Source organism: Haliaeetus albicilla, chromosome 3 (assembly GCF_947461875.1).
Source record: "Haliaeetus albicilla chromosome 3, bHalAlb1.1, whole genome shotgun sequence".
In the NCBI taxonomy this organism is placed as follows: Eukaryota; Metazoa; Chordata; class Aves; order Accipitriformes; family Accipitridae; genus Haliaeetus; species Haliaeetus albicilla.
Window position 1 is genome coordinate 23,183,404 of NC_091485.1, and position 20,996 is coordinate 23,204,399.

Consider the following 20,996-nt stretch of genomic DNA (forward strand, 5'->3'; position numbering starts at 1 on the left):
TTGCAGAAAACTAGCAGTAACAGTCTCTAAAGGTATTTCAATCTTTTGCCTTAAATCTTCCTCTTGGCAATGATTAAAACCGTGATTAGTTTGGCAGTGGGCTTATTTACAGTAATTTGAAAGTATTAAATGACAAGAAGTTGGAAAATATTGCTCAATAAGAGGTCTGGAGAGGCTTGCTAATTTAGCTATTGATTAATTTATCATTTTCTTGACCATTTTTTAAGTACATGCAACCTAGGGAAATAATGGGTTTGCTTATTATACATTTATTATTAGCGTTAAGATGAGAAACTCACCCTAAATCATGAAATCCGCTCCTGACAAGCTAAGGACAGGTGACCTGACTCGTTACACACTTGATCACACAAATACGTTTACTCACATGCACAGAATTAAAGGAGCCTGGTACTTGAATTAGGGGATCTGATAAAACAACCTTCCTTCAAGTCCCTGAACAACCTGATCTAACTTTGAAGCTGGCTCTGCTGTTAGCTGGGGGCTACGGGAGGATTACATGACCTTAAGAGGTTCTTTCCTATCTAATTTTTTTTCTGTTTGATTTACTATCTTGTACAGGTAAGTCCCATTTGCCAGTTCTGTAGCAAAGATGAAAAGGCAGAAAACATCCCCCTGCTTCAGCCGCTTCAGTTCACTTCAAACTTTAAAATTAAAACTTTACTAGTGAAAGCCCGAAAATGCTGGGCCATAAATTGGAGCAGCTATGGTACAGCCAGGTGTCCCAACATACTCCACAGCACAAGAAGCAAAACAAACAACTGCTATAACAACATCCTACCCTGAAGCAGCCACATTGACCAGAGGACGTCCAAGTGAAGCCACAACCCTAAAAAATGTGTAGGATCTAGCTAGAAGGTCAATAAACTTTTCTTTTAGAATCAGAAAACGCTATTAGTTATAAATTACTAATAATGCTAATTAAGTTAATAAACCATTCATAAGAAAGCTAGGAAAGGAAATTCACAACAAAAGAAGTGGGGAGGAGTCAGTTATTTGTGAAGCAATATTAGATTTCAAAACATATGAGTTCTTTTTAGTGGGTAAAAACACTAATATTTTTGTATAATTACCTTTCAGTCCAATGTCCCACTAATAACAAAGTTCTTCTCTCCTTTGCTAGTCAGTTTTAAGAAAAATAAATCAGCAGCCCCCCATACTTCAAAGGGAACATACTTCAAAGGGCCCTTCTGCTTTTTCTTTCTACTCCCTCTCTTCCTATCTCTTAAGCAGCCACACTTCAACTAATATTTATCCTTGACACCTTAATCAGCCAAAGCATTCACTAACTTTTCAGTGAGGAAATGCACTATTGAGCCCAAACACCTATAAAACAGTTAAACAATGAAGTGTAATAATTTCCTGAATTTCAACTTAACACTTCAAGAAATAAACCCTGTAGCCAAACTGAAATTATAGTTAACACTCCTAGATGTGCAGTCATTCCAACAGTGGGGATTTTCTTCAGACAAATGATATTTTAACGGGCCTAAAGGGTAGATAAAAAGGGTTCATGCACGCATATGATTTTTAGGCTTAATAACCAGAGCTTTCTATTTCTAAAAAAATAAAAAATAAATCAGTGCTGACTATAATCCCTATCTGCAATACACACTCTCTTGTGTGTGAAGAATGTGGAATTCAGGAGAACCCTGTATGTTTAAGGCAGTGAAATGCTCCCATATAAAATGCAGTGAGCTTTTTCATTTAAGTAATTGTTACACATAACCTAGATTGTACCTAAACACTAGAAGGGCTCTTTAAACCTAGTCTTAAAGTAATTTAAATCAACAGTAAATCCACTGACTGATAAAAAGCCCCAATAGTACTTAAGTACTAATAAAACCCACACATCTATGATATAGTTAACAAACTCTTTGATTTGGATCTCACTGTCCCTACTGTCTGCAACAGAATGAGCTCTTAGATGAACCATGGGTATCACAAGGAGACTAAACAGGGGCTGTAGTTTATTCTGATGAATATCTGCTATTTAGTTCATTTTTAACTTCTCTACGTAAGTGTGTAAAGGAAAAAAGAATAATTTTAGAAAAGTCCTCACAGTAATTTCTTTGTTGCTTTTGTAGTTCTTTCCTGTCCTATTTTTGTCAACATTAGCTAACAAACATATATAAACACTTTTTGTTATTCAGATCACTACTCCTACTTTTCACAGGAATGAAGTTAGGGGTTTGCAGGATTTGAACCATGTATTTCAAAGGCTTTGGATTAGTTCCCTTCCTACTCTGCCACTAAGAGAATATGCATACCAGCAACAGAAAGAAAAATAAAAGCCACAGCCTATAAACAGAGAGTTTTTAACACAATAAAATTTCAAGATTTTGCTATTCCAGCTGCTTTCACTGTTAATCAGCTGGTGCTGTGATAGGTACTTAAAATATTTTATGTTAAGAATAAGGAATTATTTTGCAGTTGCCATTATGGTTATGAAGAAAATAAGTGATGTTCACCAAAGAAAGTCAAATTGAGGAAACAAAAGCTTATGGTAAGTATCCAATTCCATTCTCAGAAGAACAAAAAACCCCCATGAGATTGGCCACAGCAGGCGAGACCAAATGTCTGTTTAGTCCCATATTCTCTCTCTGACAGCAGCCAACTCAAGATGTTTAGAAGCACAAGGACAGACAATGCCATTTCACAGAACCACAGAGTAATCTGGAAGGGATGGGACTTCTGAGGTCATCCAGTCCAGCCCCTGGCTCAAGCTGGGCTTCCCCTTCTGACTCCTGCCAAAGATCTCACGCGCTCAAGCAGTTCTCAGTTCAGCAATTTCCTGAGCTAGAAGCAATGCCTTTGCACTTTCTTCATTACCTACTAGCAGATAGTCCAAGAAAATCCTAATTTACCGCCTCTGACATTCCTTATCTTAATACTTAGTGATTTATGTGTTCAAAGAGCTCAGTTTCAACCACTACTCACTCCGCCGCAGCTCCACTACAGAGACTGCGCACGACAGAGGGCACACCCCATTACACAGACCATAAGCTCAGTCAGAAGTCCAAAATGGCCAGTTCAACACTCCAAAAAGAAACAAGGGAAATTACACAAGATGGTGTTAACTCGGCTGCCTGCTGACTTTGTTATTTCCCTCAAATTCCAGTGTTTATATATTCCAATAGAGAAAAAGCTGGTTTTTTAACAAAAATAACAATCCAAACAAAGAGAAAACAGTGCGTTTGAATGCCAAACACCCAACACCTATTGTCACAGGCCCCAGGGCTGCAGCACCATCAATGTCCACAGTCTTATTTCAGTAGCACCCAGGACCTAGCAGTATCAGTCTCATCCTCACTGTTTCATGTCAAAATAAAAACTCTTTTTTGTTGTAAAAGAATCCTCACCACCACCTCAGCCCAACTCTGAGCCTAATCCCACCAAAACCTATGGGTGTCCTTCCACTGACTTCTGGGAGAGGTGAAATGGTTTCACAGAGTGCTTACCACCTACAGCTTTCAAAGAGAAGTGTGCAAATATTACTGCTTTTCAAGTGGGAAATTGAGGAAAGGCGATTTGCCTGAGATTAGCCAGAAATGAGATACAGCTGTGCCCTGACTCCTGCTGTACCTGCGGGCTTACACAGCCTTGCTACAGCACACAGTGCTGTAGGTGGTCGCGCTACAGACTACCACAGGGTCACACTCAATACCATGAAGCTTGAAATCAAACAAGTAAATTTGTATTACGCCCTGTAAAAATCTCTGCCCTGGCTGCTCTCCTCGTTGGACAACTGACAGGGATACACAGATTGTAAATGCACTGGCTCACATTCCTGGCTCTCCCTCGCTGTTACGCACCGATCCAGCAACACACAGCAACCACGAAACCGGTTTTGAGCGTGGCTGTACCCTGGCAAACCTGGAGCAAGGCGCCTAGGTGCACTCCCAGCAGGTGCTGGCGTTCCCGCCGCCCACGGAAGGCAGCCTGCCTGCCTGCCTGCCAGCCAGCCCCACTGCGCAGGGCAGCGTGGCGTGAGGAGGTGTGCCAGCACAGCTCCATTTCAGCTGTGCGCAGCGGACTGACTGTAGGGACCGGCAATGCGCTCAATCTGGCTTTAATTAGCTCCGGCAGCCTTATGTTTGTAATAAGAGAGCGCGCTTTGTTCGGGGCATGCAGGGGATCAGGACGCTGTATGCTTTTCGGGGTGCCGGGGACGGCCCGAGCGCAGCAGCCGCTTCGCCGTCGGGGCTTGGCAGCGGGTGACCAAGCACTCTCCCTCCCGAGGTCGCCTCCTCGGCTACTTACACCGGGGTGGGCTGGCAGGGGAACTGATTCCAGGCGCACTTGTACTGGGCCTGGATGTAGCTCTCCGTCCCGTCCAGTACCGAGCAGCTCACGTTCCTGTTCACTATGTAGGCGCACCAGTTCCTGGGGGGGGGGGGGGGAAAGACAACGGCCGTCAGGGACGGGCAGCGGCATGAGGGGCCCCACACGCCGCCCCAGCTCGCCCGCTCGCCCCGGCTCGCCCCGCCGCCGGCAGCGGCTCCCGCGGCCCCCTCCAGGCCGGGCGGTACTCACTTGCTGCGGGAGCCCGGTCGGGTGTACCGCAGGTGCGGGGTGGCGTGGCTGAGGCCGGCGCCCAGGGCGAGAAGGAGCGGCAGCGCCCAGACGGAGGGCGCCGCGGATCCCGGGCACAGCTCCATGGGGCGACGGGCAGCGGCGGCGGGCGAGGCGGGAGGACCGGTGCCTCTCCGCGGGCTCCCTCTGTCCGTCCGTCTGTCCCGCCCGCCCTCGCCCGCTCCCAGCTCCCTCACTGACGCAAATCCCCCCCACCCCGTTTCCGCCCTCCACGGCGGCTCCGCACCCCCCCTCCGGCCGAGGCGCCGCTCCCCTCCACCCCCGCCCGGCCGGCCCCCCGCCCCGCTCTCGCCCCCACGGCCCAGGAGGAGCGGCGCTGCGCGCAGGCGGAGGGGCAGCCGCCGGCCCCACATGGCGCCCGGTCGCCATGAGCGGGGCGCCTCGGAGGCAGCCCCCGCTCCCCGTCCCCTGCCCGAGCTGGCCGGCGGCCGCCCCCAAGCCTGTTTTTCCCAGGGACGAGCGGGGCAGGCACGGGTCCGTGCCTTCCCCGGGGGCCCGGGGTCTTGGGGCATAGGGCAGCCCCCAAACCGCGGGCAAGTAGGGCACTGGGTTCGCCTTCAAGTGGAGTGGGCGCAGGCTGGGTGGACTCTTGGTGCGTGTGAGGGAGGTTTTGGTGGGCTTGCTGCCATGCAGTGGCCCTGTGGTCCCACTCGACACCACTGCCTTGACATGGTCTGCATTCCCTTGCGCAGCCCAACGGCTCATTCCAGCCCTTGGGCCTGGCATGGCTGCTGGTGGCTGCCTCTGCAAGGGAGGTACAGTAGGCCAATATTCATAAGGAGAACCGTTCACTGGGCAGAGAGAACAATGGGCATTCAAATTCACTCAGGCATTAAAATCTAACTTGGGCACCTTGAGTGGGTGACTTGCCTGTGCGAGGCAATCTGCAATGGGTCCCACCACGGTCTGGACCACAGGGAGGCCCCTCTGTCCTCCTCAGCTCCAGCTCTTTTGAAGCGATTGCTTAGGATTCAGGCAAAACTGAATAAAGCATTGAGGCTGGGCCAGGGCAGGCTGCTCCCACCAGAGGGAAGGAAGGGAAGGGAGGGAGCGGTGCTTGGGTGGAGAAGAGGTTGGGACTGAGATTTGAGAGCAGTGCCTGCTGCTGCTGCTGAGCCTGACCAGCCCCAACCCTGCCCACACACTCCCAGGCCCCCCATGGCCACAGCAGCTGCTCAGGCTTTCTAGGTCTCACGTGCAGGCAAAGCAGGCAGCAGGGCCAGGCCCTTTCTTCTGCTGTAGGCAGCGGCCTGCCTGAGCTGAACCTGGACCTCATTGTCTGCCCCAACCTGCTGAAACAGGCAGGTTTCATCTGCCAGTCTTACAGTCAGTCTCGCCCAACGACTTCACTCGGCCTCCAAGTCTGACAGGGAAATAAGCTTTAAACGCTGAGGTCAAAATTATGCTTTCAGACTGCTTTTTAGTAACTGTTTCACTGGAGAAGTACACTAAAGCTTTCTGCCCCCAAGAGAAATGTGTCCTGTTACAGATGCATAGGAACACTGCACTGGTGATAAGTAGCAATGGGAAAATATGAGATTATTACTGTTACTTCAATCTGTCCCATTTCACTTGAAAAAATGGCACCCTCCTAACGCTCTGCAGCTGCTTTGGAGAGGGTAGCACCTCACTGTCTAAGAAATTATGCTTCAGGCAAAGGTTAAAGAATTTGCTGTGCCACTGTTTACATTTGCAAGAGTATGCCATTCAGGCATCATTATTTGTGCCAGCAGAAATTATTTGGAGTTTCTCCAGCCTGAAGAAAGCAAGACTACAGTTCAGTCCCTAAAAAGCAATGAAGAAGGAAGGCTCTTTCTTCCTTTTTCCCCTCCTCATCCAGTCAAGGAACTCATGAAGTTGGTCCTTTTCCAAAAGTGATGAGCAACATGGAAGAGCTGTACGTTGTCCCACAAAGGGAGTCAGTGAATAATGAAAGACTGAGGTCATGCTCGCCTTGAGAATGACTGCATAGTACAAAAATTAATAGGCTGATTTAAACAAAATGAGCATGAAGCAACAGTATGTTTCCATACGCAAAACATTGAGCTTATACTTTGGTGAAGGGATATAAAGCAAATGTTACCTGATTTACCATGAGGGCACCCATCTAACCTGTGAACCGCAGACTTGATTCTGTGATCAAACATAACGTGGGGCACTATTAGAAGGAGAGTCGTTACAGCCTTTGCTTACCCTATGGAGATAGCAGATGATAAGTCAGGAGTTGCCTGTAACTTCAGGATTCTGTGAATGTTTGTTCACTCAAGAACTGTGCAAGAAAGCCTCTCTCCTGATTTCTGATATGCAGGAGTTGTGCCTTTACTGTCTGGATCATCTACTTTGTAAATATTATGAAACAGGACTTTGATAGTTTTTGCTGCCATTACTTTAAAAGGGTATATGAGACTTCTTCCACTGCAAAACACAGTGTATTTTTGAGTTTGATTCATTTAAAATAAACCATAACAATGAAGAACAAAATCCTGCAGGACCATTCGCTTCTCCTTGCTGAAACCAGAGCTCTGTGGGAACTTGAATGCAAGCACTGTTGCAGGGAGGGAAGTTTTATGTGTGGCTGCGTGATGGCTCAGTAAGGAGTAACAGCAGAGGATGACTTGTGCTGAGAAGTATTGAGCTGAATAGAAATGGATGAATTTGGGCAGATGCATACAGTTGACCTCAACTCCTCTGATATTCACACTGGGCCTATGATATCAGCTGATTCAACAACAACCAGCGCAGAAATTGTGCTTTGCCAGGAAAGTCTTCAGCTCAGGTGCACACTGAACATGTGGTCCAAGCTCTGCTCATGGCTGCATTTTTTCTAGGGGTGTAACAAGTTTTATTTCAGAGTGTAAGTATGAAGGTTAATTGTGCTCTCAAGAAGACAGCAATGCTCACACTGTATTTTTCTGTGCTATATCCTCTCATCTCTAAAATTCACAGAAATCCCAAGACAGATGGTTCTTACAGTACATGGAAAGCATCCCTCCACCCCTCCCTCCAAATGGAGCGTAGAGTCTGCAAGTGCACTAGGAGGGCTTCGATGACTGTTGAGGTCAGTACACATGTCCTTGGGAGATGGAGATCACAGACCTGAGTCCATAAATCCTTTTAAATGGTTTTAAAGTTCTTGTTTCTTTACTAAGCAGTCTGGCTGTGTTTTCAGCACCAAGATCAACCGCACTGGAAACAACTAGGGCCACATGCAAGGGTCTGCCAGAGAGAGAAAGGTGCATGGAGTGGGTGGGCAGAATAAATAGCACAAACATCATCAGAGTATTTACTGCAGAATTCCAAAAGAGAAATGCGCCTTTAATGGTGTGGTACCTGGAGAGGAAATGGTGTTCTCCCTGCAGTTTTCCTCTCTTATGTATCAGCTCTTTCTGTAGATTTCAGCAATAAATTGCTTTGTGAATTCTGGGTTCATTTTCTTCAGGTTCACCACCTCAAAAAATTGCCAAAATAAACTGATGTGAGTGGTTTTTAGAAAGGTGTTTGTACTCCCTTGACACTTCTCTTTAATAAAAAAGCTCTTTTGTCTAGTAATACTGTCTGTGGCACAGAAGGTCTTTCAGGTATTTCTCACCTGGCTATCAGATGCAGGAATCCAGCTACAGCTGTGCATAGTCTGACTTTAAATTTGGCGCTGTATTAAATCCATCCATGAGTCAAAACAGGTCACAGTGTCCCTCTGGAAAGATGAAACTGGTATTGGGGGAAAAAAGAAAAGTTTGAAAGGAAGCTGTAGGAAACTCCAAGCTAACAGAGGAAGGCTTGGATTGAGGTGTATGACGAATGCTGGTTTGGATATACCAGGAAAAGCACTCCGTGGGGAAAGAGGAGATTGAATACTGTTTTGCAGAGACATGATACAGCTTTGTCCTGTTCATTTGGCCTGGTGTATATGTTGCTACATAGTCATCTTAGCATTAATATTAACATTAACATTTCTAATTCAAGTCTAGGATTGGTGTCCTCCAACTTCTCCCCTCTCAGATGAGATCATGAGCTTTTTTTGCAATATCTTCTCAAAAATTATTCCCCCACTGCAAGACTCAGGTTTCAATTTTGAAATTTTTATGTGTAATCACCTCACTGAAGTCAGCCAGACACATATTTAGCTGTGAGTGTTTAATGAAAATTAATGACCAAATGAAAAGTAAATAACAGATGTTAATAAAATTACTATTTATAAACATGTTAACTTAAAGAAAAAAAAATCCAAGCCCTAGGCAGGGGTGCATAAACAACCAAAGGAGAGGAGGGAGAGTAGAAGATTTTGGTTTTCTTTTTAATGGAGAGACACCTTGGAGGGCCATAACAGTTATGCAACTATAAAGATTTTGTTAATTCCACAGAAAAGGTCTGTAGTGGACATCCACTCTAGCAGCTTTGGAGCATGCAGAGAAATAGCCCACGTGGTCCTGACTAGTGCTCAGGCCACATCTTCACCTAGCTGAATTGCCGTATTTGCCTATCTAGGCACTGACGGTGTGTTCTATGAGCTCTGTGGAACAGGCTCGGGTATGTTTCAGTGCATGGGTAGGCAACCTGGCAATTCCAGCCTTTCTTCCTTGGTGTTATTTTCTTTTTGAGGAAACTTTGTGGTAAGTTTACTTATTTAAACAGAAAACCAAATCAGTGTATTACAAACAGCCCAAACATTGCCCAGTTGTGGCATGCATTGTTTGTATTAAAACTGGTGCTCTTTATTGTCATAGTTATGGTTTTGGCTAGAGAACAAAATAAACAAAGGCTAGTCCCTAGGAACAGCTATCTGAGCACACTATTGCAATCTGCTGAAGGCTTCAAGGCAGCACAGCAGAGATCAATATACATTATTCTCCACCAGGAAGAGTGATCTGCCTGAGTGTTGGAGCATCGTAAACCACAAGTATGCCACACTTGTCGAACGTCCTGTCTACTTTGTACTGAATAGTCATGACAACTGAAGAAATAGTGATTGAGGTCTACACTGCTTCCATAGGAAAGATAAGCGGTCTCTCATATTACTTTCTTACTATATAATGTGAGAGGACTGAATGACACTGTTACTATGGATTTCTGAGCACAGCAAGTCTGGAGCCTGTGCAGAGAGAAGACATCAGAGTATAGGTTGACAATCAGAAGAAAACATTTTAATGCTCCGCAAGATCTTTCGGTGAAGAGCCCGAGGCTGGCTGACACATGCACAAAGGTGGAAGAAGTTAAAGAGTACTGGAAAGAAGATCAGAGGAGATCAGCATTTCTTGGCAGATGGGCTAGAGGTGGAAGGGTAGAGGAGGTATGGGGAAGAGGTTTCTTTTGTGTCTGCTTATCTTTGATTTAACTACTGCTCTAACCTGCACATACAGTAGGACAAAGTTGGTTCATACAAAGCTACATCTGCTACCTGTGCAGAGACTTTTCAAAAAATCTGAAGGCAAATTGCTGAAACATACTTAAAGACCGAGTCTGAAACTGTATGCAGTGTTTACCCTTGCTGTAAAGAGTTTCCTCCAATCTTGCTTGTTATGAAATCAAGAATTGTCATATTGGTTTTGATATATCACCTCTGATAGTAATGCAATATTTCAGAATAAAAAATAAAACTGAGGGCATTAATTATTGTGCAGTCCTTACCTCCAATACAGGGCAGCTTCCAGAGTTTCACGGTATGCACTGCCCTTCTTAATCTGCCACTCTCTGATTGAATGTGTCAGATTTCAGCTTTCAGGATTTTCTAAAGATGAGCTGGAAAGGAGAGAAAGGGAGTGGCACATGACTTTACAGTATTTGGGACAAAGCTGTCAACAGCTTTTTAAACAATTACATTGTTGCTGATAGAAAATGACTTTATTCTGAAGATTTAATTCCTTGTTTATCTGTTTATCCAGTCTTTTGCTGAAGTTCCTGGTGTTTTAACTAAGCCAGAAAGTTACATGAGTTTAACCACAACAGGTGTGAGTTTCTATGCAGACATTATAATTTCAGTTTAGGCATAATAGATGTTGGTTTATTTAAAGGAATTGATTAAAAATGCAGTAAGTCTGCTTAAAATAAAAATAAGAAGCTCTTCCTGAAAACGAGATGGAAATTCTTGGTGTCGATAAGACCTAATTCTGTAATTCACAACATTGTTCTTGCTTCCTTGGAAAAAACTCCTGGCCTAATTATTTCCCAATCAAAAAAATGACTGCTAGTTTTGTTGCAAATATTCTGGTAAAGAAATCAAAATTTAATCACATAGAAGAGTTAGGTTTGATTAAGGAGGAAAATTTTGAAGCATAATGTATAGGATTGTTAAGTTTGAAATGTAGCCATAGAAACTTTAGGAACTGTGTTATGTGTGACTATAGGAACCTTAATATTGTTAAAGTTTGAAATAGCTAACCATAGAAACCTCACCAGGAAGTTACTGGTCTTTCTATGTTTTGTTTCAAGAAACTAAGGAAACCGTCATGGACACCAGTTTGCTGCTTGGAGACCCCCTTATCCTTCCCATCTTGATTTGAGTATTGAAGATTCCAATCAGTAGGGCTAAGTGTAACTGACCAATGATTGTTTTTAAATAAGAATATTGATAAGTTTATATAATCAAAGGACCAATCATTACAAAGGTTAAATTTAAGAACGAGCATAATATGCATTTTTATGTAAAGAGCTTATGTAACAATGACCTGACAGAAAAAGTCTATAAAAACTGATGGATTTTGATACTAAGTGGGACACACCTTTGGAGGAGAGATCCCCTGTGTCCCCAGCGTTGCAATAAACGAAGTGCCTGCTTCTTAACTTCACATTGGTGTTAAGGAGTTTTATTCTGGATTTCGGTAACAGTTTTAAGGAAGCCTTCTGTACATTTCTTCTGATTCTTATCTATTTTGCATTCAAAAGGAAGGTTAAATTCACCTTCTGTTCAACTTGCACACAGTAAAGAAGATTTAGAGTTCTTAAAGAAATTTTGTGTTTCGAAGTGAGCTAACTAAACACAAAAATGCCAGGGATATAAGACCTCATTAGGTAAAGACCATGGCTGCAAGTATTTCATGCTTCTTTGCAGTCACACCGTGTTTTTAGAAGAGGATTTATATAGGCTAGTTCATTTTTCTAATTCAGCCATTTGGACACTTAGCAAATTTCTTCAGCTTCTCTAGTTTCTCCCTGGTAGAAGGTGCTGCTCATTATTTGTCCTGTAAATTCTTGTTAAGGTTACAGCAGCTTGCAGATGCAAAAACCCAAATAAAAGACAAGAAGAAAACTAAAATCTCTTTTTTCATCTGCCTTCTCCAATCTTATATTTTCACTGGATGACGATGTTGTGTGGCTGTCCTAAATCTCAAAAACTACAATGCAAAACCTCTGACTGCAGCTTCTGGTGAACAAAATGAAATAACAGCTCCAGGCCCTGGTGCCTGCAGCCAGTGAGACTGCTCACCAGAAATGCGAAACTATGGGTAGGAAGCGGGGAGGAGAGTTCCTTTTAGCAGATCACTGTCTTTACACTTCCCCAAGGCACTTCTCTCCCACTACTCAGTCCCCAAAGGTGCTTTTGTGTGGAAGGACATTGGCAACCTTCTACAAATACAGGATGAGACTATAATACTTTTATTTGCACAGACCTACTGAAGGAGCAGGACTTCCTACATAATAGTAAGGCTATCATAGTCCAATTCATAAAAATGAACATGTAGCTTCTACCCAAAAGAGTTTACAGTCAAATCAGACTCCGGCAGCAAAGGATACACTGCCTGTGTCTCAGCACAGCTGTAAGCTCCACTATTGTATTGTGACATCTTACTTTGTTATAACGTGAAATGCAAAGGAAACTATCTGATCACTTTTTGCAGTTGCTTTTGATTTTTTTTTATCATTCAAGAGTTTCAAAAGAGGTGGCAATTTTTAAAAATGGGAAGTTAAACAAAAGAAGGAAGAAAATGAAGTAAAATGTAAGAGGCTGCACAAGAGTGTAACTGGGGATAAGGCACAAAAAGGCATTGGAAGCAAAGTGTGGAAAGAGGTGATGAGCTCTGTGGTGTAAGGATGGGCAGCATCTTGCTCTCATACATGTTCACATCCTGTGAAACATCATTCTTCTTCACACATCTGCCTTATTGTATTGTACTTTCTTGTACTTCATGTACTCTGACATGAATTTCTAGTAGTTGCAGCTGGGGGGAAAGTGTTTGTTCTTCCTCAGGCTCCCCCTGTATGTTGGGGAGAGCCTAGCTGTAAATGTTTCACTACTGAAGATGACCCCAAGTTGGGAGGGGGGGTTGATCTGTTCAAGGGTAGGAAGGCTCTACAGAGGGATCTGGGCAGGCTGGATTGATGAGCTGAGGCCAATTGTATGAGGTTCAACAAGTGCTGGGTCCTGCACTTGGGTCACAACAACCCCATGCAGCGCTACAGGCTTGGGGAAGAGTGACTGGAAAGCTGCCTGGCAGAAAAAGATCTGGGGAGGCTGGTTGACAGCTGGCTGAATATGAGCCAGCAGTGTGCCCAGGTGGCCAAGAAGGCCAACGGCATCCTGGCCTGCATCAGAAATAGTGTGGCCAGCGGGAGCAGGGGAGTGATCGTTCCCCTGTATTCAGCACTGGTGAGGCTGCACCTCGAGTACTGTGTTCAGTTTTGGGCCCCTCACTACAGGAAAGACATTGAGGTGCTGGAGTGTGTCCAGAGAAGGGCAACAAAGCTGGTGAGGGGCCTAGAGCACAAGTCTTATGAGGAGTGGCTGAGGGACCTGGGGTTGTTTAGTCTGGAGAAAAGGAGGCTGAGGGGAGACCTTATCGCTCTCTACAACTACCTGAAGGGGGGTTGTAGTGAGGTGGGTACTGGTCTCTTCTCCCAAGTAACAAGCGATAGGATGAGAGGAAATGGCCTCAAGTTGCACCAGGGAGGTTTAGATTGGATATTAGAAAAAATTTCTTTACTGAAAGGGTTGTCAGGCATTGGAACAGGCTGCCCAGGGAAGTGGTGGAGTCACCATCCCTGGAGGTCTTCAAAAAAACACGTAGATGTGGCACTTCAGGACATGGTTTAGTGGGCATGGTGGTGTTGGGTTGACAGTTGGACTTGATGATCTTGAAGGTCTTTTCCAACCTAAACAATTCTATGATTCTATGATTTCTAAATCCCTTCTGAAAGGATGTGTGGTTGCAAAGACAAATATACCAAGAAGCATATTAAACTGGAAAAAAGGAAAGTTTGTATCTTATTTTATTCACCGAGTTTACCAAAAAATTATCTGTGTTTATTCTAGAGATTATTCTAGAAATTATTGTCAAGAAATTATTCTCGAGAAATGTTTTGCATTGTGTCCTAATTGTGTGTCTAATTGTGTGTTAATCAGACTATGCAAACCGTTTGTATTGAATTTCTCAGGGCTGCAATTAAATAAACTGGTGATAGCAGTGCTCTGGTTTGATCAGTTAAGCACTCTAAATGAGCCAAGGGCAACATCCTTAAATCAGGTAAGTACTTCACTCCCACCAATTTTGATGGGAGTTAACAGCCTGCATCTCTGTGAAAACTGGAGCTTAAGCACCCAAGATTTGTTTTAGTCAAACCTCTTCTGGGTAACATCACTGGACACCATCTAAGTGCATTGTGTACCTCACTCTGTCACCTTCTTTTGAAAATCTCAGGCAAAAATCAATAGTTTAATTAAACAAAACCAAATATTCTTTTGTTCAGACATGCTGGGTTAAAGCATTCTAGGACTTGGGCAGCAAAGTTCATGGAGATCGGGGAAGTATAGAAGTGTTCTCCACATAGGATGGCCTTGTTGATTGTTTCTTTCCAGTACTGGGAGAGGTGGGTAGGTCAGTTTAAATACATGGCTCCTAACAAGCAATAGCCATGTAGTTAATTGCAATTAGTAGAAAGTGAGGAATATCTAAATATGTATTTAAACTGTCTCATATCTAACAACTGACATTTTCATTCTGCATCATAATATCCTTTAGCTAAGTATTTATTAATATTGATAAATACTTACATTTTAGAACATCTCAGAGATTTCGGTAGTATCTGTAAGTTATCTGTGAGATAAGTCCAGCTCAGTCTTGAATTTCCTTTTTCCCACCTGAGATCAAAACCTCCTGCTGACACCATTTCCTCTGATTCATTCAGACATGTCCTACACTTCAGCACCGTTCCTGCTGCAGGCTGTACGGATGAGCGTTCTTGATCAGCCACCAACTTGTATCCTCTTTAATTTGTCTTTTATTGTTAAAAGGAAATATCCATTGCCAAAGAGGGTGTGTCTTTTATATTGTTTTGGAAGAGCAACGACTACAAGAATGATGGTTGACGGAGAAGTTAAAATGTTGAATGTTGCTGGTGTGTTTCCTGTGTGGTGGACCAAAAACCGGTGGATCAAATGACTGTAATACTTCCACTGAACAACAAGATTGCATGCAGTAAAATGAACTCATGGTTTCAGAATTTACTTAAGAGACCATAAGATATGAAGAATTTATGTATAGCAGCATGTGTTCAAGAATGAACTCAGTCATGGACTCAATTCAGGGCATCTGGCATTATTTACAGCATTCACTTTTACTTTTAGGAGCACAGAATTTCAGGCTTGTAGAGTGTTATTTAAAATACTTTTTTTATGACAGTTAAAATTGAACCCAAACTTTAGGATGAAGTCTGTCAGGCATCAATACTCTCTGCACCTGTTGGTGTTAGGCTTTTCTTTTTATTCCCTTTAGCCATTTACAGAACAATACGGTGGGGTCATTACTGTTCTAGGATGAGAAATGATTAAGGAAGGAATCCTGTTGTTTTATAGGTACCTGTCAGTGATGCTAGAGGATATGAACAAAATCAGAGCGTTGTTGTCTTCAGTGTTACACGGTCGCAAGCTTTGTGCCAAGGCCTGTTCTCTACAGAGAGTTTTGCCACTTCAGTTATACTAATAGTGTTACAGCTAGAAAAAGATCTGTACATACAGCCGTGGTTATCATGTATAAACTGGTATAGCCTATTTCAGTCTGGGAAGTGGTTAAACTCTGTGCCAGGTGAAATTCCCTGTATTCCAGTAATAACAGCACCCACACTAAGTGTTGTAGGCCAGCTGAGGTTGGGATGGAGGGGGAGACAGTGGGAAGGAAGCAGAGAAGGGGTAGGGAGTTTTGGTCTTTTCTTTCACATTGTGTAGCTCTTTCTGAAATAAATGAAAAGCTTACATTTGTCATTGCTGTTTAGAAATAGATTGGCTATCGTTTCTCTCCTTCCAAATTTCATTATGGAGGAACAGGACAATCTCTGCTGGGAGATGCTGCCTTACTTCATGTCAGTCTACACATTCAGTTTGAACAGTTTTCCGATGTTACCAACAATAGGCCACTTGAAGGCAAACATTCAATTAATAAGTCACACCAGCTCATTCCTACTGTTTCCTTGAAGTTTGTCATTAATAAAGAAATAACATCACAGAGGCTGTAGCTGTAGACATATTTTTAAACTGCACTAGGGGAAAATAAATTTTCTGAAGCACATTAGGATGTTTCCTAATTGGAGGTCAAGGAAGTCACTGCAAATTATTACACTGTAATTTCACTACAAATAGTATACTGCAGAAGATTAGCATGAATTATGGGGACAGTTCTGTTTCACAGAAGAATACATCTGTATCCAGAGCATATACAGTAAGCCAAATGTCTAGAAACATCAACTCTGTCTAATTGAAGAGCTTTAGATTAGTTTTAGATAACTCACAACAGCCACTTCACTGACTGTATCCTGAGACAGTCAAAACTTCACTGCCTCATATGCATGAGTTGTCCTTTTTGCCCTGAAAAGGTGGGAATGCTTCCAAGATCTTTATTCCTAGAGAGGTCTGATCAGTTCAATGGACTTTGCAAGTTACAACTGTAAAATCCTGATGGAGGAGGAATGTCTTATCATTGTTAGATTATGGAATGTATTTTGTTACATCAGTCTTCTCTTTAAAAAAATGAGGCAGAAAAAATAATCTCTGCATCTACTGTGCTTCATTTGTCTTTACAGTTTTTTTAGTATTGCAGCATCTCATACGTTTTGCTTTTTCATTCAAGCTCCAGTTCCTGGAATTCCAGTATGATTTGAGCACTTCAGATTGTATTGCAAGAAAAAGTTAGTTCTGGCATTCCTTCTCAAAGAGTAATTTGAAAACCTGACTCAAAACCATCCTACAGAGTCAGAAACAAAAAGGCAAGTACAAAGACTTTTATACTTTTTAAATATCCTGAATTTTAAGCCATTCTCCTGATTTTTTTTTTTATTGCTAGAGTTTTGCAGTAACTCACTCTCTTTATCCAACTGCTTCTGACTTTCAGCAGTCTTCTGGAGTTGCTGTTCTGGAGTTGGCAATGCAGATTATCTTAAAGCACTATTTGCTATGTGGCACATTAAAAGGCAACAAAGACTTTAATTAACTTCTCTATCCAATTATGGAATAGGAGTACTTCACTCTTCTATCTTACAGTTCAGCCTTCCTTTTCAATTACTTCATTCCATTTTCCTTGCATGTTAGCTTTCTCTGGTACAGGTCATTTAACTGGGTTGAGTTACTGGTGTGAAACTTATAGCATAGGTACGTACTGTAACTTAGAGTAAAAAAGACACTTTCCCTTCTTTTCCCTTAATTCAGTCTGTGGTAACCGGGTATTTATATTTCAGCTGCCCCCTAAATCTGCAGACAGCAATTCATGCCTGACTCATTTCTTGGTGACTTGCAAAACTCTTCTGAGATGAGCGTGTTCAGGCTTCTTAATTGCTTCCAGGCTTTAGTGATTCTAAGTGTGAGGAGCTCAGCTTAAAATTCAAGCCACGATCCTTTGCATGGATATACTCTTTTGGTTTTAGGCAGTTAGCAAAAAAAAAAAAGGGGGGGGGGGCGGGGAGAAAAAGACAAAAGTCCACAGCCAAACATTGCAACATAGGTTGGACACACATCCAGTGGTGGAAACAAAACAATCCTTCTCTACAGACTGTCTCTAGGGTCTGGTCCTGTTTTGCAATTGGCAAAAAATGGTTATAAAAGATATTACACTGACAACAAAACCTCACTGCTGTTAAGGACGAGGTTGGCTTGGGCCTTTTGAAGGCGAGGGGCCTCTGCAGGTTCCATGCTCTGCATGAAGCATACGCGGTCTGTGAAAATGAGCAAAAGCAGTAAGTACAAAGTTGCTCAGTGCATGTGCAGTAGTAGCTGAGATTGTTGATAATGCACAATATATCCATTTGTGGTTCTTAGACTACTAGCAGACTGGTCTGCAGGGTATTGAGAAAAGCAGGCAGTTGCTGTGAAACTAGGCAAAATACCAACAAAACCCATTTTTATTTGCTTTTCCTACCAGACAGTACATTTGATTGTATAATACAGGGAATCAATTTGTACAGAGTACATCTTGGCTGGTAGACCCTGGGAGCCATTTCAGATGGGAAGCCTGAATTTTGGCCCCCTGTGTCTGTGCTTTAAGGTGTTAGCATCTGATGTGGCTGCATGGATCTGCTGCTGCTGAAAATACAGACTTTTGGAACATTCAAAATTTTACACATGTAAATGAGTGATGGCTTCTACCTCTGGTCAAGACATTTATCCAGCGTAGTGAGGACCAGACTGTTGAAAAAGACAAGACCCATCTGCAGTTGCTCTCTAGTAATTATTAGAACTTCGGTTCTCTTTCTGATATTTTAAACAAAGAAAAACGGAGGAAGCATTTGGTTTTAAAAACTTAACTTTGTGTGCAGGTTACTAAATGACAGTTAGATCATCCAAAACAGGCAGACTTTGTAGCTATAACAGTCAATGATGAACAGATCAAGTCTACTTGTCATCACCATCATGTACACAAATGGGTACCAAAAGAGAGCCACCGTATTGTGTTCTGAGGGTGGAAATCCAATGGCTTGATTTTCAGTAGTACAGAATAGCCAGCAGCTCCCACAGAAGTCTACTGCATCACTGCCTACAGGAATGAATCCTATTTAATCATCTTTAATTTCCATCCTGGAGGAATTTATACCAGCAGACTTAACCTGAAGTTTAGGAAAGAAAAAAAATAATTGTGTGAAGTGACATCCAGCACTTCATCTTCAAAGCCTTTTGGACCCTTTGGCAGAGATAATGTGGTAGTTCTTTTTTCATCCTAAAGACTCTGGTTTTCCTTTTTCCTTTTGAGGGGAATTTTACATTTCCCACTCGCACGTCTTCCTCAATCTTTGGTAAACATATATATGCAGAGGATTAGAAAACAGTTCTTTTTTAAAAAGTAAGCTGACAGAGGAAATTATGCAGATGAAAGCTCTAGATGTTACGGATTCTGAGATGGCATTATTTATTTTTCACCGAAGTAAATTTTAATGGGATTTGACTACTGTATCTCTCTTTCTGTGTAGTTGCTTTGTCAAAGTGTTCCAAGACCAATAATGGGCACTGCCCAAAACCTGAGGAATGTTCTCACAAACTTCCTTATTTCCCGGGAATCAGAAGCACTGCTGGACTAAGTGAAGGGAGATATACAGTCAGGGTGCATGCAAAATAAGGCAAATTGGTTCCATAGACAGAGCAGACTTAAAAGTGATAGCTGTGATTTTGAAATTCAGAAACATTCTGAAAGCTGAGAACAAAAGAACAAGGTAACAATTAATAAACTTGCTGATTTTCAAAGTTCTAACTGTATTGTAAATGTTTTGCAAAATTGTATTTTAGTGCAGAACACTGAACTGCTTTCTGCTTTGCCAACTCAGGAAAAAAAGCCCAGATTTCTTTCCAGTTCTTATCCCCCAGGAAGATGGCATACTTTTCATTATGATTTTTCACATGCAATCTCTGCAGATGCAGGAGAGTTTTTCAACAGAGGAAGGGCTCACATTTCAAGTAGTGCTGTGGAAAATGTTCCATATCATCAGGTCCTTGACACACTACATAGATGTGTCAGCATGTCTTTATAAGGATCTGGAACAGTCAGTCTTGGCAACAGAGCTAAGCAGCAAACTCTTTGACCCCAAATTCCTCTATTTTGATAATGTTATCATGCATTTGACACAGGGTCACTGCTGTTTTCTTACATACAGGAAACTTCCAGAAGAGAAACTGGTTAACGCTTCTTCAAGAGAAATCCAGTCTGAAGTGATAACCTGGACCCCAAAACAAATACATTGCAAATATCCTTTGTTTTATAGCTATGCTAGTTTTCTTATCTGCTGAGTGCAAGAGGATCTAAATATGAAACAATTCTGACAGATCATTTGAAAACATGGTTCTGCTATTGAGAAGATCCATCTGGAAAAGCAAAAAGAAAAAAATGGTGTGAAAATATACCATTTGATTCAACATCATGAAGCATGAATGAGGTTTGAATTTCCTTAGTAGCATCCTGAGTGTAAAAGTTTGAATATAAACAGATCTGAATAAACCATGTTAATTCCAGATAAATCTATTTGCCAAAATTCTAACAAAAGCATCCACGTTCTGCTTTCTCCATGCCTAGCAGAGCCCCCTCCAGACCCTCAGACAATGCAAAAAAGTTCAAAAGTTCACTTGTTATTTGCACTTCAACACATTTGGTTAAAATAATGTTTCCAATCTTTCTTTACACCAGAAGTCATATATATTACCATTCTAAGATAAGAGACAGTAGAGCACTTCAGATTTTAAATGTATTTATGGGATTTAAAAATCAATGTATCAATATATAAGGAGCCACTCTTCTCCAGAATACCTGACATTTTGTATGTAAAGCACATGAAGTATATCTGCTTATATTCATAATTATTTCTCTTTCTCCAAGTCCACTTAACTTAATTTTCTAGAAAATACTGCTTACACTTCTGAAATGTTAACATAAAAAATGACTTGGACTTGCATAGTCTAGAACACATGTTCCCACACTGGGATTCAGTGGGTGGCTGAGTAACTGGGGATTAGATGGCTCTGGAAGCCACAAGACCCCCCACAAGGAAGATAAGAAATCTAAAAAAAATCAGAGTGTTTTCTTTCCCATAAGAAAACTAGCCTATTTTACCACCAAACCTTGTTTAAAATTGATTCTGTTTCCATGACCTTTCAGCAACCCAGGGAAGTTACGTGATCACAATTGTGAGGAAAAGCAGCCCATAAAGAGGCTTTTGGGATAGAGTATTCGGCATAAGTTGCAAACCCACTACATAGAGGTTTTGCAATGTATAATCACTAGAATCCTGAATCTATGCCTACCTGTCAATGTGGAAACAGAAACAGGCTTTAGGAGTCTCGCTGTTGAGGTTATCCATAAATCTAACACAGTAGGCGCTCTTGTGTTGATAGATGTGTCCATCTCTCAGTTCAGCTTTCATGTTACTTCTTGCGTACTTACCCAGGATTTTATTTTCAGGAACTCCAGCAGTTTCTGGTTTTCTGCTCA

At 42.3% G+C, this 20,996-nt stretch overlaps 1 protein-coding gene and 1 long non-coding RNA gene across 2 annotated transcripts in view; both read right to left on the bottom strand.

Annotated features, from left to right (window-relative positions):
* The window catches only part of EMILIN2 (elastin microfibril interfacer 2), a 33,658-nt gene extending 28,878 nt beyond the window's left edge, over positions 1–4,780 (bottom strand). Inside the window, exons 1-2 of the mRNA XM_069779098.1 lie at positions 4,555–4,780; positions 4,282–4,404 (exon numbers count right to left, since the gene is read on the bottom strand). Coding sequence (XP_069635199.1) covers positions 4,282–4,404; positions 4,555–4,679 — 248 coding nt within the window. The 5' untranslated portion in view covers positions 4,680–4,780. The remainder of the gene's footprint in view (positions 1–4,281; positions 4,405–4,554) is intronic.
* Positions 4,781–6,265: 1,485 nt separating this feature from the next.
* Positions 6,266–19,121, bottom strand: LOC138684719 (uncharacterized). The gene is made up of 5 exons (XR_011323970.1): positions 14,597–19,121; positions 10,240–10,350; positions 8,204–8,322; positions 7,945–8,062; positions 6,266–7,830 (listed from the first exon to the last, which is right to left on the bottom strand). It is a non-coding gene; the product is annotated as an uncharacterized lncRNA (long non-coding RNA).
* Between the last annotated feature and the right edge of the window lie 1,875 nt (positions 19,122–20,996).